Source organism: Oncorhynchus mykiss, chromosome 27, assembly GCF_057628025.1.
Source record: "Oncorhynchus mykiss isolate SJ-2025 chromosome 27, ASM5762802v1, whole genome shotgun sequence".
NCBI classification, from domain to species: domain Eukaryota; kingdom Metazoa; phylum Chordata; class Actinopteri; order Salmoniformes; family Salmonidae; genus Oncorhynchus; species Oncorhynchus mykiss.
In genome coordinates, this window is record NC_143048.1 from 7,697,094 (window position 1) to 7,724,744 (window position 27,651).

At 44.3% G+C, this 27,651-nt stretch overlaps 1 protein-coding gene across 1 annotated transcript; it reads left to right on the plus strand.

Annotated features, from left to right (window-relative positions):
• Positions 1-1,188: 1,188 nt before the first annotated feature.
• Positions 1,189-9,739, plus strand: rhoub (ras homolog family member Ub). Its single transcript, XM_021587421.3, has 3 exons — positions 1,189-1,734; positions 3,735-3,793; positions 7,239-9,739. Exons 1-3 carry the CDS (start codon positions 1,518-1,520, stop codon positions 7,692-7,694), a joined length of 732 nt encoding a protein of 243 aa, XP_021443096.3. The 5' UTR covers positions 1,189-1,517; the 3' UTR covers positions 7,695-9,739.
• Positions 9,740-27,651: the final 17,912 nt, after the last annotated feature.

A 27,651-nucleotide genomic window follows, 5' to 3' on the forward strand; every position in this document is an offset into this window, starting at 1 on the left:
AAGACTCCCGAGTTTTTGATATAAACGTTTTTAAGAAGCTAAACTAAAAGAAAAAGAAGGAGTGTTATCGTTGCCATTTGATGACTAGCTTTTTACCACTGGGAGGCGACAAAAGCCAATCCATGTACTGCAACAGTAATACCGTGTCACAGATTAATAGTGAAGGTGTCACTCCATTTTGATTTTGAATACGACATTTGCACTTGATCGACTGTGACTCTGCAGAACCTAATGTGCAAATATCCGCGAGGCTGAGATATCTTTAGAATTGATGATGGTAAAATTAACCAGAAATTACGAAATTGACTGAAAGTGCAGTACTGCTTGCTCAGGCCTCAAATATAGTGCAGTAGGCGACATAATGTATGGGCCGAGAGCAAACTCGACCATGGGCATTACTGGCGTTTCAGTTTGAGCATTTCTAAAAGAAATCGACACGTGACAGAAGGAAATTGGGGCATTTAAACTGGTTTACCTTGACAAGTCTCAACATGCCCTTACCTCAAACTAGGCGTTAAATGTGTATTAGTTCCGGTTTGTAGGCATATTGGCGCTGTCTTTTTGTTTAGTCTGTTCTCACTGTAGGACATCGCAATAATATTGCATCAGCCTAAATCTGTTAAAGGTGTGCCACAGTTCACTTTCAAACCAGCTGCTTGACAAAGCCGATTAATGTGAACAGTTGAAGGGTTCGGCCTCATTTTTTGTAGAATTATGTTTTGTGTTACTGGCCCTCATTTTAAATAGTTAGTTGGTAAATTGTCAAAAGGGAAATGCGTGTCAAAGTCCTCCAAAAGTTGCCTTTCCAGTTTTTCCCTTCCTGTTATATATTCTAAAATGAATAGGAACAGGGAATGGTGGGCTACACAATGCATCTCTATTAATTATTTGAGGTGTTCAATATACTACATTTGAATACAGTACGCCAGGGTTGTGAGCAAACAAACCAAAAACATTTTAATTTGTATAATTTTCGTTGTTAGACACAAGACTGTAAAATCACCAGGAAATCAGCTCAAAGTTATTTTAATTTAGAATATATCTTCCCAAGTGTACAAATGATTGATAACTATGTCCAGGCCCCCCGGTTGAATAACATTGGAGACCACCAGTGCAGTACACAAACCTCCAGGTACATGCATGTGCAAATTTTTCCACTGGCAGAAGGCGTGTCTATCAACTCGCTCCTTTCAAAACGCAGTAGTGGAGGAGAGGGGAGGGAATAGTCTAATCACGCTTGAAGTTATAAAGCAGACCACCCCCCTCCAATGTCTAACAGATTAGAGTAACGGGTTGGAGTATTCAAACCCGGGAGAAGTGACTGTTTTCACAGTTATTATTAGTTCTTTGGAAGATCACAAGACCGCTACTTTTGAATTATATATATATATACAAAAATGCTATAGACCAACCTGTCTACTTGACAAATATATTATAGGTTACAGAAGACATTCTCATGGTGCTCTCTTTATTTGCTCCTACTGGAGTAAGGAAAGGGTGTTTGTAACAAGTGCCGAATGTCACCTCCAGTTTCAATGGATTATAATAAGACCATGGCTCCTCCAGTGCCGCCGCACAAACACCAAACTACCCGGCCAGGCGAGGCTCAGGAGCGGGTGTTGAAGTGCGTACTACTCGGCGATGGAGCGGTCGGGAAGACCAGCCTGGTTGTCAGCTACACAACAAATGGCTATCCAACGAAATACGTCCCCACCGCGTTTGATGACTTTTCAGGTGAGTCAGTTAACCATTTTATTGTGGCACTATTCTTGGACAAAAATGATACATTTTCATCCTGTCGACATGAAATCTGCAACTTCCCAGCCAGATAAAATAATAAAACATGTTTTCTGTTGCACATTGCTACGTTTTGATTTTGACTATGGGTCAACAACACCCTTATATTGCACATTGCAATAAAGCCTTAACTGACCATAGTGCATGAACATCTGTTATATTGTAAAGGTGAAATGCGCTGGCTCTCCCTTGCAGCCACCCATTCTGCGGAACGAATCACCGAACTTTACTTGCCTGGATGGCTAACAGCAGACTGTCTGTTGCAGGTCTTTGTATTGTTTCACGCAAACTATACGTCCTGGTTTGTTCTATGTTCCAGTTGGCAGAGTTCCATTTTCCAAAATGCTGCCAGCGATGTTTTGTCTAATGTATGAAACAGTGGAAAACTTCAACAGTATACTAGTTGAAACTAACCTCCGTTGGCAAGTGATGAAAACCGCTGCACACAGTGACGTTATGTCATTATCACAGGAGAGGCCTATCCTTCCTTTTGAAATTTTCCCTATCAACTTTGATCTCAGGAAACCTCCACCAAAAACACAATGTCTGAATTCATCTAAACTTGCATGACATGATGAGGCTTGATTAGGAAAATGTGACACCCTCTTTATGCCCATCCAAAATGATAATTCGACACAGCTGCCCTTATGCGTTCATCAGCAATATGCATCTATTACAACCATTCTATTATTCTGAACACCTTACTAGACTTTTTCCAACTGCCATGGAAGGTTTTGAATGAGAATATTGCACATTTTGATAGGCTTATACACACACTAATATCATGAATATTCATCCCTTCCTCGCTGCCCTCAGAAATTGAAGTTGTAGGCCTAAACTGAACAGAACATGCTTGTTGAACATGTGCCGACATGGTTTTGGATTGCACAACTCTGGCCATTGTTGTCAGCCTTGACCTAAAAGCCACGTCTCTGCTATAGTGTAATGGGCACATCTGTTGCAATGGCTCTGAGCTGAGATTGTCTTTTTTTGCCCCAGTGACAGAGAGGGATTGTGCAGTTTGGGGCCCCCATTTGATGATGTCATGTATCTGTCCCTGGAATCGGAGCCCTCTTTTGAAAGCTGATTTCTGGGCAGTTATGCAATTTCACAGGTGACACTTGGGGTAGAGGAAAGAGAGGGGGAGGGCAGAGTTTTGGGCCCAAGTAGAATTCAAGGAAGATCACATGTCAGAGATTTGGGAAGGATTGCACAATGCGCACTTGGGTTTAATGAGGAGTAGTCCCTGCAGCTCTTTGATCAGGGGGCGTGACCGTATACCCCAGGCGCATTGTAAACGCTTCCATAAGCTTCACCACATTGGGCTCTTTTGAAACATGGCCTATAATGAAACTGCAAGTGGCATGACTCATAGCACTCTTCCAATCTGGAGAGGGTAATTGGGAGAGTCACTAAACAAACAAATCGGCTTTGTTTTCCTCTGTAGACAGCTTGGCAGGGGCTTTCAAAGCTTGAAAGAACACAGAATGTGATATGAAAGAGTAGTTATAGCCTCTACTTTAACTGGGTGAGTGGGTGGTCGAGACAAGGCCCCCACTCTGAGTTAGGGGGATGGGTGAGGTTTCTGTCCACTGTGTCCAGTAGGTATGAAGTATGTCAAACTGGCTTGTCAGAGGTCTCTCTCTCTCTCCCTCTCTGTGTGTGCATGTTTGTTTAAAGTGTCTGGTGGAGTAATGGGGAGGCCGATGGGACAATAGCTCTGCTGACAGCAGGTGATTTAACTCTCTCTCTCCCCCTCTCTCCCCCTCTCTCCCCCTCTCTCCCCCTCTCTCCCCCTCTCTCTCCCTCTCTCTCCCTCTCTCTCCCTCTCTCTCCCTCTCTCTCCCTCTCTCTCCCTCTCTCTCCCTCTCTCTCCCTCTCTCTCCCTCTCTCTCCCTCTCTCTCCCTCTCTCTCCCTCTCTCTCCCTCTCCTACAGCGGTGGTGCAGGTGGACGGACACCCTGTGAGACTACAGCTCTGTGACACTGCTGGACAGGTGAGAACAACAGCCGCACATCGACATGCAGCAGAGCAACCCTCCACATACTACATGCAGTGCTTCCATATAGTATGCTTCGCCAGTTGGTGCTGCGTCCACCGTTCTCTGTCACATGCATGTATGCCCAGAGGAGAAAGGATGCCGAGCCCCACTGAACTCCCCCGACGGCCGTTCTCCTTCTTCTGCTTGGTTCTCATACATGTCATGTGATTTTAGTGCCAGAGACCGTGTTTGGCTTTCGTCCACCACTCTTGCATGCCGTCTTTGCTGGCGGGTATTGCTCAGGGCAGAATTCTGGGGGCACCGTCTTATTTCCCAGGCTTTCCCACAACTCTGTGGCAGCTGTGGGGCCCGCTGGTGTCTCCTGGGAATGTCTCTCTAACACCCCCCCCCCCCCCCCTAGAGAGAGGTGAATTCCTGGGCTCTGCTGCAACCAGGCAAATCCATTGGCATAACGTTTGGAGATGGGGGTTGAGAGGATAGATTTTGGGGAATGGTGAGAGGCGATAGAACGCTGTGAACTCATTAGAGCAGATCTGGGATGAAGCCGCGTTGTGTGGCAACCACTAAGAGGGAGGGAGACGATGCAATCGCAGCAGGTAGCTGTTAATGCATGTTTTAAAAAAATATATATTGTTCTCTCTCCCTCTCTTCGCCTCGCCCCTCTCTCTGTAGTTGGGCAGGCATAGGCAGGCACGGTTGGTGTAACTGAGAGTTGTGCCCCTGAGCTCTGAGCATCATGCCAGGCCTTTTTAACATGGTTAGATTGTTCTAGAAAGGGAACAGGTTGTGAAAGCCCTGGTGTTTTCTCTCTGGGCATGGGTGGTGTCGTAATCTCATTCTATGGCTACAACCCAGAGAGGATAGTTTAGTTTAGTTTACTGGGATCCCCATTTGCTACTGCACATGCAGCAGCTACTCTTTCTGGGGCCCACATAAAGCTTACAAATACATGACAAAGTACCAAACTGTAATAGATAAGAACAACATAAGATATTATATGACATTCAAAATGTATAATTATTAATACAAGTTTGGACACCTACTCATTCCAGGGTTTTTCTTTATTTTTGACTATTTTCTACATTGTAGAATAATAGTGAAGATGTCAAAACTGTGAAATAACATGTATGGAATCATGAAGTAACCAATAGTGTTAAACAAATCCAAATACTTTTGAGATTCTTCAAAGTAGCCACCCTTTGCCTTGATGACAGCTTTGCACACTCTTGGTATTCTCTCAACCAGCTTCATGAGGTAGTCACCTGGAATGCATTTCACAGGTGTGGAATTTATTTCCTTCGTGACGCGTTTGAGCCAATCAGTTGTGTTGTAGGGGTGGTATACAGAAGATAGCCCTATTTGGTAAAAGACCAATTCCATATTATGGCAAGAACAGCTCAAATAAGCAAAGAGAAATGACAGTCCATCATTACTTTAAGACATGAAGGCCTTTGGTCTGATAATTTGTTTAACATGATTCCGTATGTGTTATTTCATAGTTTTCATTTCATGTCTTCATCAGTGCCTAAGAAGACTTGACTGTGTTTTGGTTGAGTGTAGAGTTCACAACCATTGGAACGAACACAAGGCCCAAACACTTCACAGCGTCACTGTAGTGATCTACACACTGTTGTCTTAGGGCTGCACGGATCTGCCCACTTTGCACACAACTTCTAAATCCCCCACTCTCCCAGTCAGAGACCTAGGGGGAAAAACAAGCAGATAAAGTCAACAAACACCTACTGTACATGTATATACTTTCATAACAGGAGAACAGATACCACACCCTGAGAAAGCCTGAGATAAACAATAGCAACGTAGCTATGTTTGGTCATTCTCACGAAAAAATACATCAAGTGTCATTTTTTACGAAATGCCAACTTGAATCACTGAGATTAGGATCTGTACTTGTTTATTTCATAATTATTGTGTTTTTTGATCAGATATTATGCATTTTACCCATGTTTTCACAAAAAAGTTCCAAAAAGTAATAAATAAATCTATATTTCTTATCTTTTTTTAACATTGCTCCCCTAATGAAAATACTTGCGTTAAACATAACACTGAAAAACATTATACAGTATGTCTAAAGAAATTATACAATTATTATAAAAAAATCTAAATTTGAGCTCTTAACCGTTTCTTTAATGAGAAGGCCAAGCGGGGTAAAGGGGGTGTTTGTAAACTTCAACTTGTATACCATTTTTATGATTTATTGACAAACTACAGCAACATATATTGTGTTTTATTCAAATAATGTTTTTCTAAATAATGTTTTAAATGATCCAAATTTTAATCTGGATGCATTTCGGTAATGTGAATTTGGGGTGAAAATATCTAATGTATTTAAAATAAGACACTTTCCCCAAAACAAAACATCTTAGTCCTCAGAATGATTCTTGCAGATGCCTCATGGTTTTGTAACTCAATTTGCTACAGACATTTTAAAACTGGATTCATGAGAATTACCCTGTTAATTAAACAGTCACTCCCCGCTCAGAAAGATGGATGCGTTTTGTATGTAAGCCAATATCTCTGCGCCATCACCTCAGTTTGCAAACACTTAAGGCGAACGTATGATGTGGAAAGGAAAAGTATGTAAAAAAAAGACTTCCACTCAGAGGCTCCTGAATAGAAAAGAAAGTACCTTTCCATGTCAGGCTTCTGAAAGTGGATAAAGAGAGAGGGGTTTGTGTCAAGTTTCTGCCAGCCTTAATCTGTGTACTCAAGGATGTGGGAGGCCCTTGTTATCCAATGTTCTGTGGCTCCTCAATGTTAATTTGGGAAATCAGTGTGATATAAAAGAGGCTGGGCTTTACTGCTCAACATAAACAGACTTTTCTCACACAGTTTGTTATGGAGAGATTATCACCACCATTTATTTTCAACTGACATTCTGCCTGCTTGGTTTGCATTGACCTATAAAGCGATTACTGCAATGTGTTGGTTTGAAACTGGTTTGTTTATGTGTGAACCTTGACGTGAAATGCATCACACACTAGAGTTGGTAAATCTCAACTAACTAGGGATTAGGTGCTTTGGAAAGTGTCTGTAAGACCTTGATGGATTTTATATAACATAATCTGTGCTTGGCAAAACCTAAAGACTATTAATTTCAGGATCCAGCAGTTTTTATATAATATTTTAAGTCACTGCTGGTCTATCCACTCTCCCACTCCATCGGTCTTCTTCAGGCTTCTATAAACATACATTTTTTGGTGGGAAATATAGTTGCCTAAACAACTTCTCCCATCTGCTTTTTCCCCCTTCGACACTTGTTTGTCAATGTTTATGCCAAGTCAACTTTTTTCAAGATACTCAGTTCACCATTTGTTTGGGTTCACATATAATGGCACTGGCCCTGTGTTACTGCTGAATGTCAACCTCTCACTAACCCCCCCATGTCCCTTGTGTGTCTCTCTCCCTCCTCTCTCCTCAGGATGAATTCGATAAGCTCCGTCACTTCTGCTACTCGCGCACTGACACCCTCCTCCTCTGCTTCAGCGTGGTCAGCCCTGCCTCCTTCCAGAATGTCTGGGAGAAGTGGGTCCCAGAGATCCGCCGGCGCTGCCCGCTCGTGCCCATGCTGCTGGTGGGAACCCAGTGTGACCTGCGCGAGGACGTCAAGGTGCTGATCGAGCTGGCCCACCGGAGGGAGAGGCCCGTGGCCGAGGTGGACGCCCGCGCCCTGGCGGACAAAGTGGACGCCGTGGCGTACGTGGAGTGCTCGGCGCTCACCCAGAAGAACCTGAAGGAGGTGTTTGACGCGGCCATCGCCGTGGGGATGAAGCACGCCGATAGGAGGGCGCGGCGGGAGAGGAAGGTGCGCAGCACGGCCGATAAGATGAAGACACTGTCCAAGTCGTGGTGGAAGAAGTACTTCTGTATTCCGTAGAGAGCAACGAGGATATTGACTCTGGGACTGGAAACGTGCTCGGACAAGCCTTTGTTGTTCATATGGATTGAAGGACTTCTGTCTTAGCTCCGCTCACATGACCCCACTTTGGTCGAGATTAGGGTGGCAAAATACCAGGAACTTTCAATAAATTCCCTGGTTTTCCCGACATCCCAGTTGGAGTATTCCCGAAATCAGAAGGGAATAAGCAGGGAATCGGGAGTCTTCCAACTAGGATTTCTGGAAAACCAGGGAATTTATTAAAAAGTTCAGGGAATTTTGCAACCCTAGTCAAAAGGAATGACCAAGGACCCACGGCTTAGTAGAGTGAGAGGATGGACTGGGGACTCTGGGGGTGAGAGACACTGATTGATGGATTGCAAAGAGACTGAACGGACTGGGCTCCATCCACTCCGTGTCTGCTTGAGCTGGTCTGAACTCTTAACGTCTGAGCCGAGTGCTATCAGAGAAGATCAAGGAGTAAACCCATCAGCATGATTGTCAATATAATGGAGCAAAAAGCGAGTTGAACTCTGAGCAATAATGACTTCTATATAAACTAATGGCTGGGGAGGGGAAAAGACTGGGGTGGTCATGTACTTTTATACTCCCTTGCATGAATTGGCCAAATACGTCTTTTAAATTTAAAAAAAGAATACTATATCCTAATGTGCGGCATGCTGTATGTATTCCTCCTGTCCTTATACCTTATACATGTTCATTTATTTTATGTTATCCACCACTCTGTAATCAAACAGCCAGCAGATCTCATTGGCAGAGCTAGACGAAAATAAACTGAGGGATTAACATTGAATTAAACTCCAACCAAATACTGCTACAATACTAATACAGCTACAGTACATTCATATCTACAATCGATTACATTTACAGACTTTAGAGGTATTGATAGGAGACTATTCCACAGATCCATCTGGCCCTAATCGTCACTGTCAGCAGCATGACCTGGCCCCATGGTCCTCTGGTAGTGGTCATTAAGTCAGGGGGTGGAGGTTTACGCCTGGTGTGTGTGTGTGTGTGTGTGTTTAAACACATGACCGACTGAGGGCCCTAGCCCAGGTTGTGTATGTCGGCCTGTCTGCTTCAGCGCTCCATTGAAGTGTCTGTTGATACAGCTGCTGCCACTGTCAGCAGACCACACAGTGAGGGACTGGGCTCCCCAGACAGAGAAGAGCTCCTCATCAATACATGTTAATGGTCAGACCTTTTGGAGAGCGTTCAACAATGCCCCCCCCCCCCCCCCCCCCCCATTGATCTCCACTCAACCTACTTCAGCCGGAGAACTTTGATCGTCACGAGCTCGCCGATTTCCATCCAATAGCCACTCATCTCAACTGGTGGGAGTCTAAGAGCTACTGAGAGCGATGTCTCACTCTGTCGGGTGAGGAGTTTAGATTGAGGAACACATGGTCATTGAGTGGTGCCACTGTAAGTTACACTTAACCCAAATACTTTGTTGGAGTCGTGCCAATGATGCCATCCAATGTCCTTTAGACTGTACAGGGTCTGATGCCTCTCTTTTGTCATTTTAAAACTTTAGATGTTCACCCTTCCATGAGAGTCGCAAAGGTTTTCACCCCACTGTTGGTCACTATTTTTGTAATTACAGAACTGTACGCTCAAATATTGAGTTCACTGGTACTCGTTCTCCTCTCCAGCAACCTTACGATGACCGGGTGAATTGCCAAAGAAACCGATTTTTGTATTTGCTTCTTATTTTTCAGAAGCCTGTCTTGTGTCCTCTCTCTATGTATCCCTTTATTTGGGGCATCAGCCATCAAAATGCACAGCCACTGATCAACCCTACAAACAAATGTATGAGAAGTGGCATGTATATTTTGTATAACAATGTTTCTATAATGTGATATCTATCAGGGTCATTTTGTGTACATTGTGGTCTGTCACAAGCTGCCCTGAACACACCCTCAAATGGTACAGAATGACAGATGCAATTCCCTTGTCTGGTGCCGTCAAGGACTGTTTCTAAATCAACAGAGATCTAAATAAATGTGAAATCTTAACAAAAACATGCCGTGTTTGTCAGTGTTTTTGTTAGCGTTTTAATGAGAGAAATGTCATCTTTCACCCCGTGTGGAGTATGTGAGGGATTGAATGAATCCGATCTCCCATTGGGTCCAAAAATGAATACTGGTGACACTCCGTGTGAGGTCAAAGGTAAGAACACTATGTAAATGTTTATGTTGAGGGAGCATTGTGTAAGTCGCCTCCCCATCACACCCTCTGTTTTGAGAATGTGCTGAGTTGTGGTGGACGATCATTGTTTTAAAGGAATAACTCCGGTTCTCCTGAACAAACACAGATCTCCAATATTATCTATGACAATCCATCAATAGATCCAATTACAACTGTTGGTAGTCGTCAGTGTTTTTGGTGCCGTCTATTATAAATGGAGGAGAATTGCAAGAATACAAAGGTTTCCTCCACATCACCACAGTGGAGATAATGGGTCCATAATTACATCTGGTTATAGTCTGTTTTGATGCTGTAATGATATCTTGAGATTTGTCGTGTTTGGACGGCAGTTTGGTGTGTATGCAGATTCTGGTGACGGTGTGGGTGAAATGGAGGTAGGCATTGGGCCAGTGGTTTAATGATAATGGTTCCAATGTTTCCTGGGAGCTGCACTGGTAGTTTGACACAAAGCTGTTGTTTTTGTCTCTCTCAGAAGGAGCCATTGCATTGTTTCCAGCCTTTGGTAATGGTGATAAGCAGTATGGTAGAGACGAGGCCGTACTTACACTTAGCTGTAAAATCTACTTTTCTGATATATAACTAGGCTTAGGCTCCCGAGTGGAGCAGCGGTCTAAGGCACTGCATCTCAGTGCTAGAGGCGTCACTACAGACCCTGGATCGATTCCAGGCTGTATCACAACCGGCCGTAATTGGGAGTCCCATAGGGCGGTGCACAATTGGCCCAGCATCGTCCGGTTTAGGGTTTGGCCAGGGTAAGCCGTCATTGTAAGTAAGAATTTGTTCTTAACTGACTTGTGTAGTTAAAGGTCAAATTAAAAAAGGCCTCAGATAGGAATCTTGAATCCAAGTGTCGGTCAAAATGAAAACAAAGAAGATTTACAGTGCTGATGAAACACGAAGGATGAAACACCCTTTCTATTTTCAGATTTTACTGTTGCTGACTGATGGTGTGCAACTGTCCGGTTTATAAGATCTCTGAAGTATTGTGAAAGGAGAAAAATATGTTCGATGCCAACTGAAATATCTACAAGTCGGGCATCATAGCAGGCAATATATACAGTGCCTTAAAGTATTCATACCCCTTGACTTATTCCACATTTTGTTGAGTTACAGCCTGAACTCCAAATGGATTAAATATGTATTTTTTTATCACCCATCTACATACAATATCCCATAATGACAGTGAAAACATGTTTTTAGTAATTTATGCAAAGAAATGCTGTGGATTCGAAAAGTGTTCAGACCCCTTCCCTTTTCCCAGATTTTGTTATGTTACAGCCTTATTATAAAATACATTACTTTTTTTTAAATCCTCATCAATCTACGTACAATACCCCATAATAACAAAACTAAAACTGTTTTTTAGACATTTTTGCAAATGTATTAAAAATAAATAACAGGAATATCTTATTTACATAAGTATTCAGAACCTTTGCTATGAGACTCAAAATGAGCTCAAGTGCATCCTGTTCCTGCATTGATCCTCCTTGAGATCATTCAATCAATCAAATGTATTTATAAAGCCCTTCTTACATCAGCTGATGTCACAAAATGCTGTACAGAAACCCAGCCTAAAACCACAAACAGCAAGCAATGCAGGTGTAGAAGCGTGGCTAGGAAAAACTCCCTAGAAAAGCCAGAACCTAGGAAGAAACCTAGAGAGGAACCAGGCTTTGAGGGGTGGCCAGTCATCTTCTGGCTGTGCCGGGTGGAGATTATAAAAGAACACAAGATGTTCAAATGTTCATAGATGACCAGCAGGGTCATAATAATAATAAATAATAATAATCACAGTGATTGTCGAGGGTACAACAGGTCAGCACCTCAGGAGTAAATGTCAGTTGGCTTTTCATAGCCGATCAGTATTTCTACCACTCCTGTCTCTAGAGAGTTGAAAACAGCAGGTCTGGGACAGGTAGCACGTCCAGGTGAACAGGTCAGGGTTCCATAGCCGCAGGCCGAACAGTTGAAACTGGAGCAGCAGCACAGCCAGGTGGACTGGGGACAGCAAGGAGTCATCATGCCAGATGGTCCTAGGTCTCCGAGAGAGAGAAAGAAAGAGAGAGAGAGAGCATACTTAAATTCACACAGGACACCGGATAAGACAGGAGAAATTCTCCAGATATAACAGACTGACCCTAGCCCCCTGACACATAAACTACTGCAGCATAAATACTGGAGGCTGAGACAGGAGAGGTTGGGAGACACTGTGGCCCCGGCCGACGATACCCCCGGACAGGGCCAAACAGGCAGGATATAACCCCACCCACTTTGCCAAAGCACAGCCCCCACACCACTAGAGGGATATCTTCAACCACCAACTTACCATCCTGAGACAAGGCCGAGTATAGCCCACAAAGATCTCCGCCATGGCACAACCCAAGGGGGGTGCCAACCCAGACAGGAAGACCACGTCAGTGACTCAACCCACCCAAGTGAAGCCCTGCCTCCAGCTGTTTACTTAAATATTCTAGGGACAATAAGGAGGCCTGCATCTTGTGACCGTAGCGTACGTGTAGGTACAGTATGTACGGCAGGACCAAATCGGAAAGATAGGTAGGAGCAAGCCCATGTAATGCTTTGTAGGTTAGCAGTAAAACCTTGAAATCAGCCCTTGCTTTGACAGGAAGCCAGTGTAGAGAGGCTGGCACTGGAGTAATTTCAACACATTTTTTGGTTCTAGTAAAGATTCTAGCAGCCGTGTTTAGCACTAACTGAAGTTTATTTATGTTTCTACAACTTTCTACAACTTGATTGGAGTCCACCTGTAGTAAATTGAATTGATTGGACATAATTTCTTAAGGCACACAATTGTCTGTAAAAGGTCCCACAGTTGACAGTGAATGTCAGCGCAAAGACCAAGCCATTAGGTCGAAGGAACTGTCCGTAGGGCACCGAGACAGGATTGTGTCGTGCACTTTTCTGGGGAAGGGTACCAAAAATATTCTGCAGCATTGAAGGTCCCCAAGAACACAGTGGCCTCCATCATTTTGGAACCACCAAGACCGCCCGGCCAAACTGTGCAATTGGGTGAGAAGGGCCTTGGTCAGGGAGGTGACCAAAAACCCGATGTTCATTCTGACAGAGCTCCAGTTCCTCTGTGGAGATGGGAAAACCTTCAAGAAGGACAACCATCTCCGCAGCAGTCCACCAATCAGGTCTTTATGGTAGAGTGGCCAAACATAAGCCATTCCTCAGTAAAAGGCACATGACAGCCCACTTGGAGTTTGCCAAAAGGCCACTAAAGGACTCTCAGACCATGGGAAACAAGATTCTTTGGCCTGAATACCAAGCGTCACGTCTGGAGGAAATCTGGCACCATCCCTATGGTGAATCATTGTGGTGGCAGCATCATGCTAAGGGGATGTTTTTCAGTGGCAGGGACTGTGAGATCGAGGGAAAGATGAACGGAGCAAAGTACAGAGCGATCCTTGATGAAAATCTGCTCAGGACCTCAGACTGGGGTAAAGGTTCACCCTCCAACAGGACAACAACCCTAAGCACACAGCCAAGACAAGACGTAGGAGTGGCTTCGGGACAAGTCTCTGAATGTCCTTGAGTGGCCCAGCCAGAACCCAGACTTGAACCCAATCGAACATCTCTGGAGAGAACGGATCCCCATCCAACCTGACAGAGCTTGAGTGGATCTGCAGAGAAGAATGGGAGAAACTCCCAAAATAAAGGTGTGCCAAGCTTGTAGCATCATACCCAAGAAGACTCGAGGCTGCCAAAGGTGCTTGAACAAAGTACTAAGTAAAGGGTCTGAATACTTATGTAAATGTGATGTTACAGTTTTTAATTTTAAATAAATTAGGAAAAATGTCTAAACCTGTTTTTGCTGTTTTTGCATTCTTTCATCACATTCCCAGTGGGTCAGACGTTTACATACACTCAATTAGTATTTGGTAGCATTGCTTTTAAATTGTTTAACTTGGGTCCAAATGTTTCAGCTATCCTTCCACAAGCTTCCCACAATAAGTTGGGTGAATTTTGGCTCATTCCTCCTGACAGAGCTGGTGTAACTGAGTCAGGTTTGTAGGCCCCCTTGTTCGCACACACTTTTTCAGTTCTGCCCACAAATTCTATATGGGATTGAGGTCAGGGCTTTGTGATGGCCAATCCAATACTTTGACGTTGTTATCCTTAAGCCATTTTTCCACAACTTTGGAAGTATGCTTGGGGTCATTGTCCATTTTAAAGACCCATTTGCGACCAAGCTTTAACTTCCTGACTGATGTTTTGAGATGTTGCTTCAACATATCCACATAATTGTCCCACCTCATGATGCCATCTATTTTGCGAAGTTCACCAGTCTCTCCTGCAGCAAAGCACCCCCACAACATGATGCTGCCACCCCCCGTGCTTCACGGTTGGGATGGTGTTCTTTGGCTTGCAAGCCTCCCCCTTTTTCCTCCAAACATAGCAATGGTCTTTATGGCCAAACAGTTCTATTTTTGTTTCATCAGTCCAGAGGAAATTTCCCCCAAAAGTACGATCTTTGTCCCTATGTGCAGTTGGAAACTGTAGTCTGGCTTTTTTATGGCGGTTTTGGAGCAGTGGCTTCTTCCTTGCTGAGCGGCCTTTCAGGTTATGTTGATATAGGGCTCGTTTTACTGTGGATATAGTTACTTTTGTACCCATTTCCTCCAACATCTTCACAAAGTCCTTTGCTGTTGTTCTGGGATTGATTTGCACTTTTCGCACCAAAGTACAATCATCTCTAGGAGACAGAACATGTCTCCTTCCTGAGTAGCATGACAGCTGCGTGGTTCCGTGGTGTTTATACTTGTTCATCTATAAACAATAGTACACGTGGTACCTTCAGGCATTTGGAAATTGCTCCCAAGGATGAACCAGACTTGTGGAGGTCTACAATTTTTTCTGAGGTCTTGGCTGTTTTCTTTTGATTTTCCCATGATGTCAAGCAAAGAGGCACTGAGTTTGAAGGTAGGCCTTGATATACATCCACAGGTACACCTCCAATTGACTCAAATTATGTCAATTAGCCAATCAGAAGCTTCTAAAGCCATGACATCATTTTCTGGAATTTTCCAAGCTGTTTAAAGGCACAGTCAACTTAGTGTATGTAAACTTCTGACCCACTGAAATTGTGATACAGGGAATTTTAAGTGAAATAATCTATCTGTAAACAATTGTTGGAAAATTACTTGTGTCATGCACAAAGTAGATGTCCTAACCGACTTGCCAAAACTATAGTTTGTTAACAATAAATACATGGAGTGGTTGAAAAACGAGTTTCAATGACTCCAACCTAAGTGTTTGTAAACTTCCGACTTCAACTGTATCTTCTGGACTAAGGGCCTACACTCAAATAGTTTAATAAGCAGACTGTAGCCTAGAAGAAAGAAAAGTACATTAAGTCACTCAGCATATGTGGCCTTGTGGTACAGTAGCCTATGTTCTCTGAGAAATCACATGAAGTGGATAGCCTGCCCAGTTCAATTCTACAGCAGCTTTGCAGCACGGTTAGGTTCAGAAAACTAACCTTCAACCTTCTGCCTACTGCTTATGTGACGTTCTGGGAAACGTTTAGCTAACAGATGAACTTTGACTCCACATGAAAGAGTTGTTCCATAATCAGTTGGGATGGCTTAAAGTTGGTGAAGTATTTCTCTTGCCCTCCTTACATGATTATGACCAGAATCATTAGGCATGAGCCAATGGGAACAGGATTAGAGTTGAACAGGGACTTTGTCATGTACGTCGGGACTCAGGGGCCTGAGCGATCTCAGGCAGTCTCGCCCCATGTGGTCCTCTTGGTAAAGGCATTGTCTTTGGGATTAGCATTACCAAAGCACTTGTAATGAGATGCAATGTGTCTGGGCCTAATGAGAAGCCTTGGCCGCAGGATTTCAAAGTATGTTTAAGGCCTTGGGTCTTGCGACGATTGCTTCTCTCTTGCTAGAAAGGCTTATGACATGTACATAGTGAGGAGTTCTCACAAAGTTGAATGGTCACATGACCACACCTTGACATAGTGAGTGTGAGGTGAGGATGATGGGCCCAGACTGCTTGGTTTCTCTCATAGAGAGTTAAGCTGTCTTTACGTCCGCCATGTCTTCAGCACTTCTCACCGACACTGTCATAAAGACAACATAAAGTCCCATAGACCATGGACACTGCCATAAAGACAACATAAAGTCCCATAGACCATGGACACTGCCATAAAGACAAGATAATGTACCATAGACCATGGACACTGCCATAAGGACAAGATGATGTCCCATGGACCATGGACACTGTCATAAAGACAACATAAAGTCCCATAGACCATGGACACTGTCATAAAGACAACATAAAGTCCCATAGACCATGGACACTGTCATAAAGACAAGACAATGTCCCATAGACCATGGACACTGCCATAAAGACAAGATAATGTCCCATAAACCATGGCCACTGCCATGAAGACAAGATAAATTCCCATAGGCCATGGACACTGCCATGAAGACAATATAAAGTCCCATAGACCATTGGCACTGCCATGTAGACAACATAAAGTCCCATAAACCATGGACACTGCCATGAAGACAAGATAAATTCCCATAGACCATGGACACTGTCATGAATACAAGAAAAATTCCCATAGACCATGGGCACTGTGATAAAGACAACATAAAGTCCCATAGACCATGGACACTGTAATAAAGACAACATGAAGTCCCATAGACTGTGGACACTGCCATGAAGACAACATAAAGTCCCATAGACCATGGACACTGTAATAAAGACAACATGAAGTCCCATAGACTGTGGACACTGCCATGAAGACAACATAAAGTCCCATAGACCATGGACACTGTAATAAAGACAACATGAAGTCCCATAGACTGTGGACACTGCCATAAAGACAACATAAAGTCCCATAAACCATGGACACTGCCATGAATACAACAACAATTCCCATAGACCATGGACACTGTGATAAAGACAACATGAAGTCCCATAGACTGTGGACACTGCCATAAAGACAACATAAAGTCCCATAGACCATGGACACTGTAATAAAGACAACATGAATTCCCATAGACTGTGGACACTGCCATGAAGACAACATAAAGTCCCATAGACCATGGACACTGTAATAAAGACAACATGAAGTCCCATAGACTGTGGACACTGCCTTGACGACAAGATAAATTCCCATCGACCATGGACACTGCCATGAATACAAGAAAAATTCCCATAGACCATGGGCACTGTGATAAAGACAACATAAAGTCCCATAGACCATGGACACTGTAATAAAGACAACATGAAGTCCCATAGACTGTGGACACTGCCATGAAGACAACATAAAGTCCCATAGACCATGGACACTGTAATAAAGACAACATGAAGGCCCATAGACTGTGGACACTGCCATGAAGACAACATAAAGTCCCATAGACCATGGACACTGTAATAAAGACATGAAGTCCCATAGACTGTGGACACTGCCATGAAGACAACATAAAGTCCCATAGACCATGGACACTGTAATAAAGACAACATGAAGTCCCATAAACTGTGGACACTGCCATGAAAACAACATAAAGTCCCATAGACCATGGACACTGTAATAAAGACAACATGAAGTCCCATAGACTGTGGACACTGCCATGAAGACAACATAAAGTCCCATCGACCATGGACACTGTAATAAAGACAACATAAAGCTCCATAGACTGTGGACACTGCCATGAAGACAACATAAAGTCCCATAGACCATGGAGACTGTGATAAAGACAACATAAAGTCCCATAGACTGTGGACACTGCCATGAAGACAAGATCAATTCCCATAGACCATGGACACTGCCATGAATACAAGAAAAATTCCCATAGACCATGGACACTGTGATAAAGACAACATAAAGTCCCATAGACCATGGACACTGTAATAAAGACAACATGAAGTCCCATAGACCATGGACACTGCCATGAAGACAACATAAAGTCCCATAGACCATGGACACTGTAATAAAGACAACATGAAGTCCCATAGACTGTGGACACTGCCATGAAGACAACATAAAGTCCCATCGACCATGGACACTGTAATAAAGACAACATGAAGCTCCATAGACTGTGGACACTGCCATGAAGACAACATAAAGTCCCATAGACCATGGAGACTGTGATAAAGACAACCTAAAGTCCCATAGACTGTGGACACTGCCATGAAGACAAGATCAATTCCCATAGACCATGGACACTGCCATGAATACAAGAAAAATTCCCATAGACCATGGACACTGTGATAAAGACAACATAAAGTCCCATAGACCATGGACACTGTAATAAAGACAACATGAAGTCCCATAGACCGTGGACACTGCCATGAAGACAACATAAAGTCCCATAGACCATGGACACTGTAATAAAGACAACATGAAGTCCCATAGACTGTGGACACTGCCATGAAGACAACATAAAGTCCCATCGACCATGGACACTGTAATAAAGACAACATGAAGCTCCATAGACTGTGGACACTGCCATGAAGACAACATAAAGTCCCATAGACCATGGAGACTGTGATAAAGACAACATAAAGTCCCATAGACTGTGGACACTGCCATGAAGACAAGATCAATTCCCATAGACCATGGACACTGCCATGAATACAAGAAAAATTCCCATAGACCATGGACACTGTGATAAAGACAACATAAAGTCCCATAGACCATGGACACTGTAATAAAGACAACATGAAGTCCCATAGACTGTGGACACTGCCATGAAGACAACATAAAGTCCCATAGACCATGGACACTGTAATAAAGACAACATGAAGTCCCATAGACTGTGGACACTGCCATGAAGACAACATAAAGTCCCATAGACCATGGACACTGTAATAAAGACAACATGAAGCCCCATAGACTGTGGACACTGCCATGAAGACAACATAAAGTCCCATTGACCATGGACACTGTAATAAAGACAACATGAAGCTCCATAGACTGTGGACACTGCCATGAAGACAACATAAAGTCCCATAGACCATGGAGACTGTGATAAAGACAACATAAAGTCCCATAGACTGTGGACACTGCCATGAAGACAAGATAAATTCCCATAGACCATGGACACTGCCATGAATACAAGAAAAATTCCCATAGACCATGGACACTGTGATAAAGACAACATAAAGTCCCATAGACCATGGACACTGTAATAAAGACAACATGAAGTCCCATAGACTGTGGACACTGCCATGAAGACAACATAAAGTCCCATAGACCATGGACACTGTAATAAAGACAACATGAAGCCCCATAGACCATGGACACTGCCATGAAGACAACATAAAGTCACATAGACTGTGGGCACTGCCATAAAGCCGACATGAAGCAGCATGTGCTTCTGGTCAGGTCAGCTCTGGGCTCGTTGATTGTTTGATGACCTTTTCTAGACATCTCTCTCTGTCTAGTTTGTGTGTGTGCGTATGCAAGCATACATGCATGTCTGTATGCATTTGTATGTAAACTCAGTGTGGACCTTTTGTTGTTATTCCAGTGGTTCTTTGAATTTGAGCACATTTGCACGCAAACATAATGCTGTCATGTGAGTGCTGGTCACATGTGGCCTTTGTATTGTTGTCCACCTCCTGTGAATAGGAGGAGATGTAATCCCAGTGTGTAAACTACAGCGCACCCAGCTGAAAAGGCAATTCATGCTGTGCTGTCTAAAATAGACCATCTGATGGAAGTAGAACAATATCTCTCAGCCTTACCGTGGCTGTTATGGAGAGTAGAAACTTCCCTGCATTGTGAATCTAAGTTAATGACTGTCTGCTTATCACCTGGAAGTGAGAACTCTCCCGATGTTTCGAAACTCGGCCCTCAAAATTGAGTAACGAACATGAAAGTTTAGATACGATGCTATTGTGTGTTTCACATTTCCATACGTGTCTACACTGTACGTGCTTCCTGACGTCAACTTGCCTGAACTGTAGTTAGTTTCGGCCCCTGGTGCCAAATTGTATCTGAGGCATGAAAAGTTCTCTCTCTCTCTCTCCGCCTCATTTCTGGTAAACGAAATGGCTGGTGAAACCGGAGCCCGAGAGTGGAGGCTCTGGGGCCTAAATTCAAATAAGGTTGGGATTTCCAAGAGGAACTCTTTGGAGCATTTTGCTCTCCAGCATAGATCACATTTCCTGGTCTGAATCCAACTGTACCTCTGAAGTCACAACCAGAATGTATGATTGGCTGACGGCAGCGTCCCACTTGGTTGTGGTTGTCTGATTGACCTTTTGGGAGGTGCCCAGTATTTGTTTTGTGTGCGCTGAGCGGGTCGGTGTGGTGACCTCGCCTCGTTTTAGCTATGCAATAGTTTCTCGCTCAAGTTGGTTTTTCTCTCTCTTGCTCTCTCCACTCTCTCTCCCTCTCGCTCAGTTGTTCTCTCTCTTGCTCTCTCCACTCTCTCTCCCTCTCGCTCAGTTTTTCTCTCTCTTGCTCTCTCCACTCTCTCTCCCTCTCTCTCAGTTCTCTTTCTCCCGCTCCCTCCTTCTCAACCTGTATCTCTACAGGAGTTTGTTTTTGTTGGCGTTCCCCCTTCTTTGTTTGATGGTCTTGCTCTTTGATCTCTCATATGGGACAGATAAGTTCTGTGTGTGTGTGTGTGTGTGTGTGTGTGTGTGTGCGTGCGTGCGTGCGTGCGTGCGTGTGTCTGTGTGAGCAACCCTACCTACCGACCTAATGACCCTCCCCCCCAGGCCTCAGTACTGATCCTATCCTCCGTTTCCCTGGCTGTGTGTTTGGAAGAAAGCAAGCCAGACATGTTACAACCGCCCAGCTAATCTGTCTCGTGCGTCCGAAAAGTAATGATCTCATAGCTGTTTGTGCCAGAAGTGCAGTTTCATTCACAAAGAAAACACAGATTGGTGAAACCAGTAAACAGAGTTGTTGGTCAGTGATAACATCACTGTTAAAAGGTCATTATTCACTCCTATGACGCATTAGGTTTTTCTTGCTCAGTGGTCAAATAGATCGGAATCGATTTCACAAGCATTTTTCGTATCCCCCTACGCAGTTGTTTGTGTTCCGTCTAATGGTCCGCTTGTGTGTGTGTGTTTACTGTGGAAACATTTTCAATAGTTGTCGGTGTCAGTGATGGGTGCTCAAAAAACGGTCCCTGTTCCAGATCGCATGCTCCTTCCCTGCACGTTTTCAAATGCAAATTACAATCAACGGGTGGACCGACGCTTGTTGAGAGCTGGATTCTGACGCCTGTACTACTTCATTCTCCCGACCACTTTCCTTTGCCTCTGCCTCAGTTACCTCTATAAGAGTTTCCCAAAAACGTGTCTTTGCCAAGGATCAAGACCAGGACCATGTCTGTTCTCAGTCCAGTTTCTGATGTTATTAGTAACATACACATGAAGTCTGGAGGTTTACAGCAAGCCCAGACCCAGCTGTTGGCAGTAATGAAGAGGGTTACATAAGTGTGCCCCTCTCTTCTTTTTGCAGTACGACTCCTCGCTCCTCGCTATCCTTCTTTTTGCACCCACTCTTTCTTTTACCAAGTTCATTTACTTAGCTTATTTCACTCTTTCCCTACACTCCTCACTCTCTCCACCTCTTACTCACACTCTGTCTGTCTTGTCCTTCATTTAACATGGCAAATCAGTTAAGAACACTGGCCACACCCAGACAACGCTGGGCCAATTGTGCACCGCCCTATGGGACTCCCAATCACAGCCGGTTGTGATACAGCCTGGATTTGAACCAGGGTGTCTGTAGTGACACCTCTAGCACTGAGATACAGTGCCTTAGACCGCTGTGCCACTCTGGAGCCCACATCTAAATATTTGCATTCAGTTTCTCACTTTCTTTCTCTCTGCCTTCTCTTCCTCTCTTTTATCCTCCTTTCACCCCCCTCAGAGTGATCTGTTCCTTAAAGTATTTTACCTACCAATCTTCCAACAATAATCATTCTCATTCTCTCCCCAACAATGCCCCTTCATCTCTCTCTCTCTCTCTCTCTCTCTTTCTCCCTCTCCCTCTCCCTCTCCCTCTCCCTCTCCCTCTCTAAGCTAATAGTGTCTTTACTCTTTATCCCCTTTTGAAACACGTCCCATATGTAGTAGTCCCACACAGTGACTTTGTTTATATACTGGGGTCAATAGGAGAGGTGCCCTGGTCCTGAGTGATTGATTTCTGGATGACCAACTTCAATCACTGAGTTAAGCCCCGCTGCATGCAATGAATGCTGGGTAACAAGCTCTCGGAGACAGACAAGGTAATTGGGTCCATGCGGCCGTCGTCAAGGCGCTCATTGCCTCTTTAAGCGGACGAGCTAATCGCTTCCACTTTTAGTGTTTAATTGCGGAAGCCATTAGTGTGTCTGCCGCCTCGCCTCGCTCCACAAAGACACAGCAGCCTTAACTAGAGCTGACCCCTGAGAGGGGGACCCCCCCCCCAAATCTGAGCCCCCCCTCTCCTCACCTCTGACCCCCCCAGCCCCCAGCCAGCTTTGAAACCTGGGAGAGTAGCCCTGACCCCTGACCTGATCCCTCCCACCTCCCGGGGTTAGGGATGCTCCCCCTGGTCCCCCCTTGGACAGGATGTGCCCTCTCTGGAGGCTCTGTTGGACCCCAGACACTGTCCAGGCCTGGCGTCTGTACCTGGACAACATGACAAGTCAGAGAGAGAGAGGGTTCGGTCTCAGTCTGTTTTCAGAGAGTTGTTTATGTTTTCAGAAAGGTCGTTTTTGTTGAGCTCTACCATGAGAATGTTGCAAACTCTCAATCCTGTAAGGTGATGAGGTGCTCATGACTTTAGTTTCGGTGAACTCTTGGCCCTTTAGCCCTGTGTATCTGAGTTGCCCCTGCACTAAGAACCCGGTTTAATCTAAACATATGTAAAAGCTCACAGTGTGTCCTTTTTAGAGTTGCACTTTGTCCCTGCAGTCTGCTAATAATCTACTTGTTGCATTCTCTTGGTTAAAATCTATAGGGGTTAGCAGGTTATTGTCAGAATGTTGAAAACAGTACAGTACGGTCTATGCTGAACAGCCTCTTGTAAGGGTGGTTTGGTCTTTCTTTGAGAAACAGACAAAGAAGATTTGACAACTCTGTGTTGCAGTCGTCAACTCCACAGGTTTCCAAGAAAATGTCCCCCTTAAATTCATTTTAGACGAGGATGTGTGAATAATCACTTCCAAACTTCAACTGAATGTTTGAGTTAAATCTTAAAGTAGTTTAGACACTGACGTTTGCCCTGTCCCTTACACATTAATAAACTATTGTACAGCGTTTCCGTCAGCCCATTCTCTCCCTTTTCTATTCATTCACCCCCCCCCCCCCCCCCCCCCCCTCACCCCACTCAACGTTTCTTTGTGAATGCGTCATTGCCACCAAAGTATGTAAGAACAAACTCCCTTTGTCATTCCACTGGCCAACGTAAATCCATATCATCCGTTTGCTTTTGGTCCCTCTCTTGTGTGGCCGATGCTTTCCCAGAACGGCCCATTGAAAAGCAGGTTCCTCCTCTCTCTTTCTGTCTCTCTCTATCGTAGAAAAAAAAAAAGGTTTCGATGCCTTTGATCGAGGTGTTTTTGTCCGGTGTCTTTTCTTTTGCCTGTTTTTCTCTCTCATGTGCTCCCATTGTGGGGCCTGATAAAGCACCAGGGCCTGTGGAGTTGTTGTTTGTGAGGTTTGGGGTCATGATGATGTCTATGTGTGTCAGTTCCTTTTAGGACCGTAACTCACACGAAGAAGTAGAGCAAGGAGGATCACCTTTTCACCCAATTTAAATCAATAAAGTAAGTGTTTTAGTGTGTTTCAAATGTGTTTTCTGCACTTTGGGATGGATTGGGCCTCTCTTGGTGATCCATTGTCGAATGTTGACCCGCCTAAGAGGATTACCATGGAGATAGTTTTCCGTAAAGCATTAAAGAATGGCCAGTGAGCCGTAGACCAAGGGCATGGTTACCCCGAATCAGGTCAGAACAGGGGTCAGGGTAGGATGAGACAGAGAGGCAGGGCGAGAAAGGGAGTGAGACACAGAGAGACAGAGAGGGAGTTAGTGAAGGATTGAGTGATATAACGAGGAGCTGGGAAAGATAGAGATAGGCAGGGGAGAGATGGCGGAGGAGAGATGGCGTAGAAGACTGTGAGGGCCCTTTAAAAAAAAACACATGGTTTCCCATATGATAATCACATGTAGTTTCATGTTGTCACGATGCATTACACTTTGTCACGTGATAACATTAACTTCACCTAAAATCACATGTGATATTGGAACAAATTACATGAGATGACATAAAATGAATGTGGTTTTTACATAAGGGGTAGTAAGATGGAAACAATTAGGTTTTATTTTATTTCACCTTTATTAAACCAGGTAAGCCAGTTGAGAACAAGTTCTCATTTGCAACTGAGACCTGGCAAAGATAAAGCAGAGCAGTGCGACAAAAACAAGAACACAGAGTTACACATAAACAAACGTACAGTCAAGAACACAATAGAAAAATATATGTACAGTGTTTGTAAATGTAGAAGAATTAGGGAGGTAAGGCAATAAATAGGCCGTAGAGGCAAAATAATTACAATTGAGCATTAACACTGGAGTGATAGATGTGCAGATGATGATGTTCATACTGGGGTGCAAAAGAGCAATAAGATAAAGAACAATATGGGGATGAGGTAGTTGGGTGGGCTATTTACAGATTGGCTGTGTACAGGTACATTGATCGGTAAGCTGCTCTAACTGCTGATGCTTAAAGTTAGTGAGGGAGATACGAGTCTCCAGCTTCAGTGATTCTTGCAATTCGTTCCAGTCATTGGCAGCAGAGAACTGGAAGGAAAGGCAGCCAAAGGAAGTGTTGGCTTTGGAGATGACCAGTGGGCAGGTTGGATGAGGTGCTCTTATTCTCCATGGACTTTACAGTGTCCCAAAGATTTTTGGAGTTAGTGCTACAGGATGTTAATATCTGTTTGAAAAAGCTAGCCTTTGTATTCCTAACTGACTGTGTATATTGGTTTCTGACTTCCCTGAAAAGTTGAATATCACGGGGGCTATTCGATGCTAATGCAGAATGCCACAGGATGTTTTTGTGCTGGTCAAGGGCAGTCAAGTCTGGGGTGAACCAAGGGCTATATCTGTTCTTAGTTCTACATTTTGTGAATGGGGAATGCTTATTTAAGATGGTGAGGAAAACCCTTTTATAGAGCAACCAGTCATCCTCTACTGACGGGATGAGGTCAATATCCTTCCAGGGTACCCGGGCCAGGTCGATTAGAAAGGCCTGCTCGCTGAAGTGTTTTAGGGAGCGTTTGACAGTGATGAGGCTGGTCATTTGACTGTGGACGCAGGCAATGAGGCAGTGATCGCTGAGATCCTGGTTGAAGACAGGAGAGGTGTATTTATAGGGAAAGTTGTTCTGTATGATATCTAAGAGAGTGCCCATGGTTACGGATTTAGGGTTGTACCTGGTAGGTTCCTTGATCATTTTTGTGAGATTGAGGGCGTATAGCTTAGATTGTAGGACGGCCGGGGTGTTAAGCATATCCCAGTTTAGGTCACCTAACAGTACGAACTCTGAAGATAGATGGGGCAATCAATTCACATATGGTGTCCAGGGCACAGCTGGGGGCTGAGGGTGGTCTATAGAAGCGGCAACGGTGAGAGAGTTGTTTCTGGAAAGGTGGATTTTTAAAAGTAGAAGCTTGAATTGTTTGGGCACAGACCTGGATAGTATGACAGAACTCTGCAGGCTATCTCTGCAGTAGATTGCAACTCCGACCCTTTTGGCAGTTCTATCTTGTCGGAATATTTTGTATCTGGGGATAGAAATTTCAAGATTTTTTGTAGCCTTCCTAAGCCAGGATTCAGACACGGCAAGGACATCAGGGTTGGCGGAGTGTGCTAAAGCAGTGAATATAACAAACTTAGGGAGGAGGCTTTTGATGTTAACATGCATGAAACCAAGTATTTTACGGTTACAGAAGTCAATAAATGAGAGCGCCTGGGGAATGGGAGTGGTGCTGGGGGCTGCAGGGCCTGGGTTAACCTCTACATCACCAGACGAACAGAGGAGGAGTAGGATAAGGGTACGGCTAAAGGCTATAAGAACTGGTCGTCTAGTGCATTCGGAACAGAGAGTAAAAGGAGAAGATTTCTGGGCGTGGAAGAAAAGATTCAAATCAAATCAAAGTTTATTTGTCACGTGCGCTTAATACAACAGGTCTCTGACCTTACAGTGAAATGCTTACTTACAGTCTCTAACAAATAGTGCAAAAAGGTGTTATGTGAACAATAGGTAGGTAAAGAAATAAAACAACAGTAAAAACACAGGCTATATACAGTAGTGAGGCTATAAAAGTAGCGAGGCTACATACAGACACCGGTTAGCCAGGCTGATTGAGGTAGTATGTACATGTAGATATGGTTAAAGTGACTATGCATATATGATTAACAGAGAGTAGCAGTAGCGTAAAAGAGGGGTTGGCGGGTGGTGGGTGGGACACAATGCAGATAGCCCGGTTAGCCAATGTGCGGGAGCACTGGTTGGTTGGCCCAATTGAGGTAGTATGTACATGAATATATAGTTAAAGTGACTATGCATATATGATAAACAGAGAGTAGCAGCAGTGTAGAAAGAGTGGTAGGGGGGACACACAATAGTCCGGGTAGCCATTTGATTACCTGTTCAGGAGTCTTATGGCTTGGGGGTAAAAACTGTTGAGAAGCCTTTTTGTCCTAGACTTGGCACTCCGGTACCGCTTGCCATGCGGTAGTAGAGAGAACAGTCTATGACTGGGGTGGCTGGGGTCTTTGACCATTTTTAGGGCCTTCCTCTGACACCGCCTGGTGTAGAGGTCCTGGATGGCAGGCAGCTTAGCCTCAGTGATGTACTGCATCATCTGTGGATCTGTTTGGGCGGTATGCAAATTGGAGTGGGTCTAAGGTTTCTGGGATAATGATGTTGATGTGAGCCATTACAAATCTTTCAAAGCACTTCATGGATACGGACGTAAGTGCTACAGGTCTGTAGATATTTAGGCAGGTTGCCTTTGTGTTCTTGGGCACAGGGACTATGGTGGTCTGCTTGAAACATGTTGGTATTACAGACTTAATCAGGGGCATGTCAGTGAAGACACCTGCCAGTTGGTCAGCACATGCCCGGAGCACACGTCCTGGTCATCCATCTGGCCCCGCAGCCTTGTGTATGTTGACCTGTTTAAAGGTCTTACTCACGTCGGCTACGGAGAGAGTGATCACACAGTCGTCCGGAAACAACTGATGCCTCAGTGTTGCTTGCCTCGAAGTGTTGTTTGTCTCGAAGCGAGCATAGAAGTGATTTAGCTCATCTGGTAGGCTCGTGTCACTGGGCAGCTCACGGCTGTGCTTCCCTTTGTAGTCTGTAATAGTTTGCAAGGCCTGCCACATAACATGAGCTTCGGAGCCGGTGTAGTATGATTCAATCTTTGCCCGGTATTTACGCTTTGCCTGTTTGATGGTTCATCGCAGGTTGTAAGCTTCTGGGTTAGAGTCCAGCACCTTGAAAGCGGCAGCTCTATACTTTAGCTCAGTGCGAATGTTGCCTGTAATTCATGGCTTCTGGTTGGGGTATGTACGTACAGTCGCTGTGGGGACGACGTCCTCAATGCACTTATTGATAAAGCCAGTGACTGATGTGGTGTACTCCTCATTGCCATCAGAAGAATCCCGGAACATGTTCCATTCTGTGATAGCAAACAGTCCTGTAGTTTA

Excerpts from the sequence above, each read along its gene's own strand:
- rhoub (XM_021587421.3), top strand. The coding sequence starts at position 1,518 with ATGTCACCTCCAGTTTCAATGGATTATAATAAGACCATGGCTCCTCCA. Across the intron at positions 1,735-3,734 it reads CGCGTTTGATGACTTTTCAG|CGGTGGTGCAGGTGGACGGA; the intron begins GTGAGTCAGTTA and ends CCTCTCCTACAG. Across the intron at positions 3,794-7,238 it reads TCTGTGACACTGCTGGACAG|GATGAATTCGATAAGCTCCG; the intron begins GTGAGAACAACA and ends CTCTCTCCTCAG.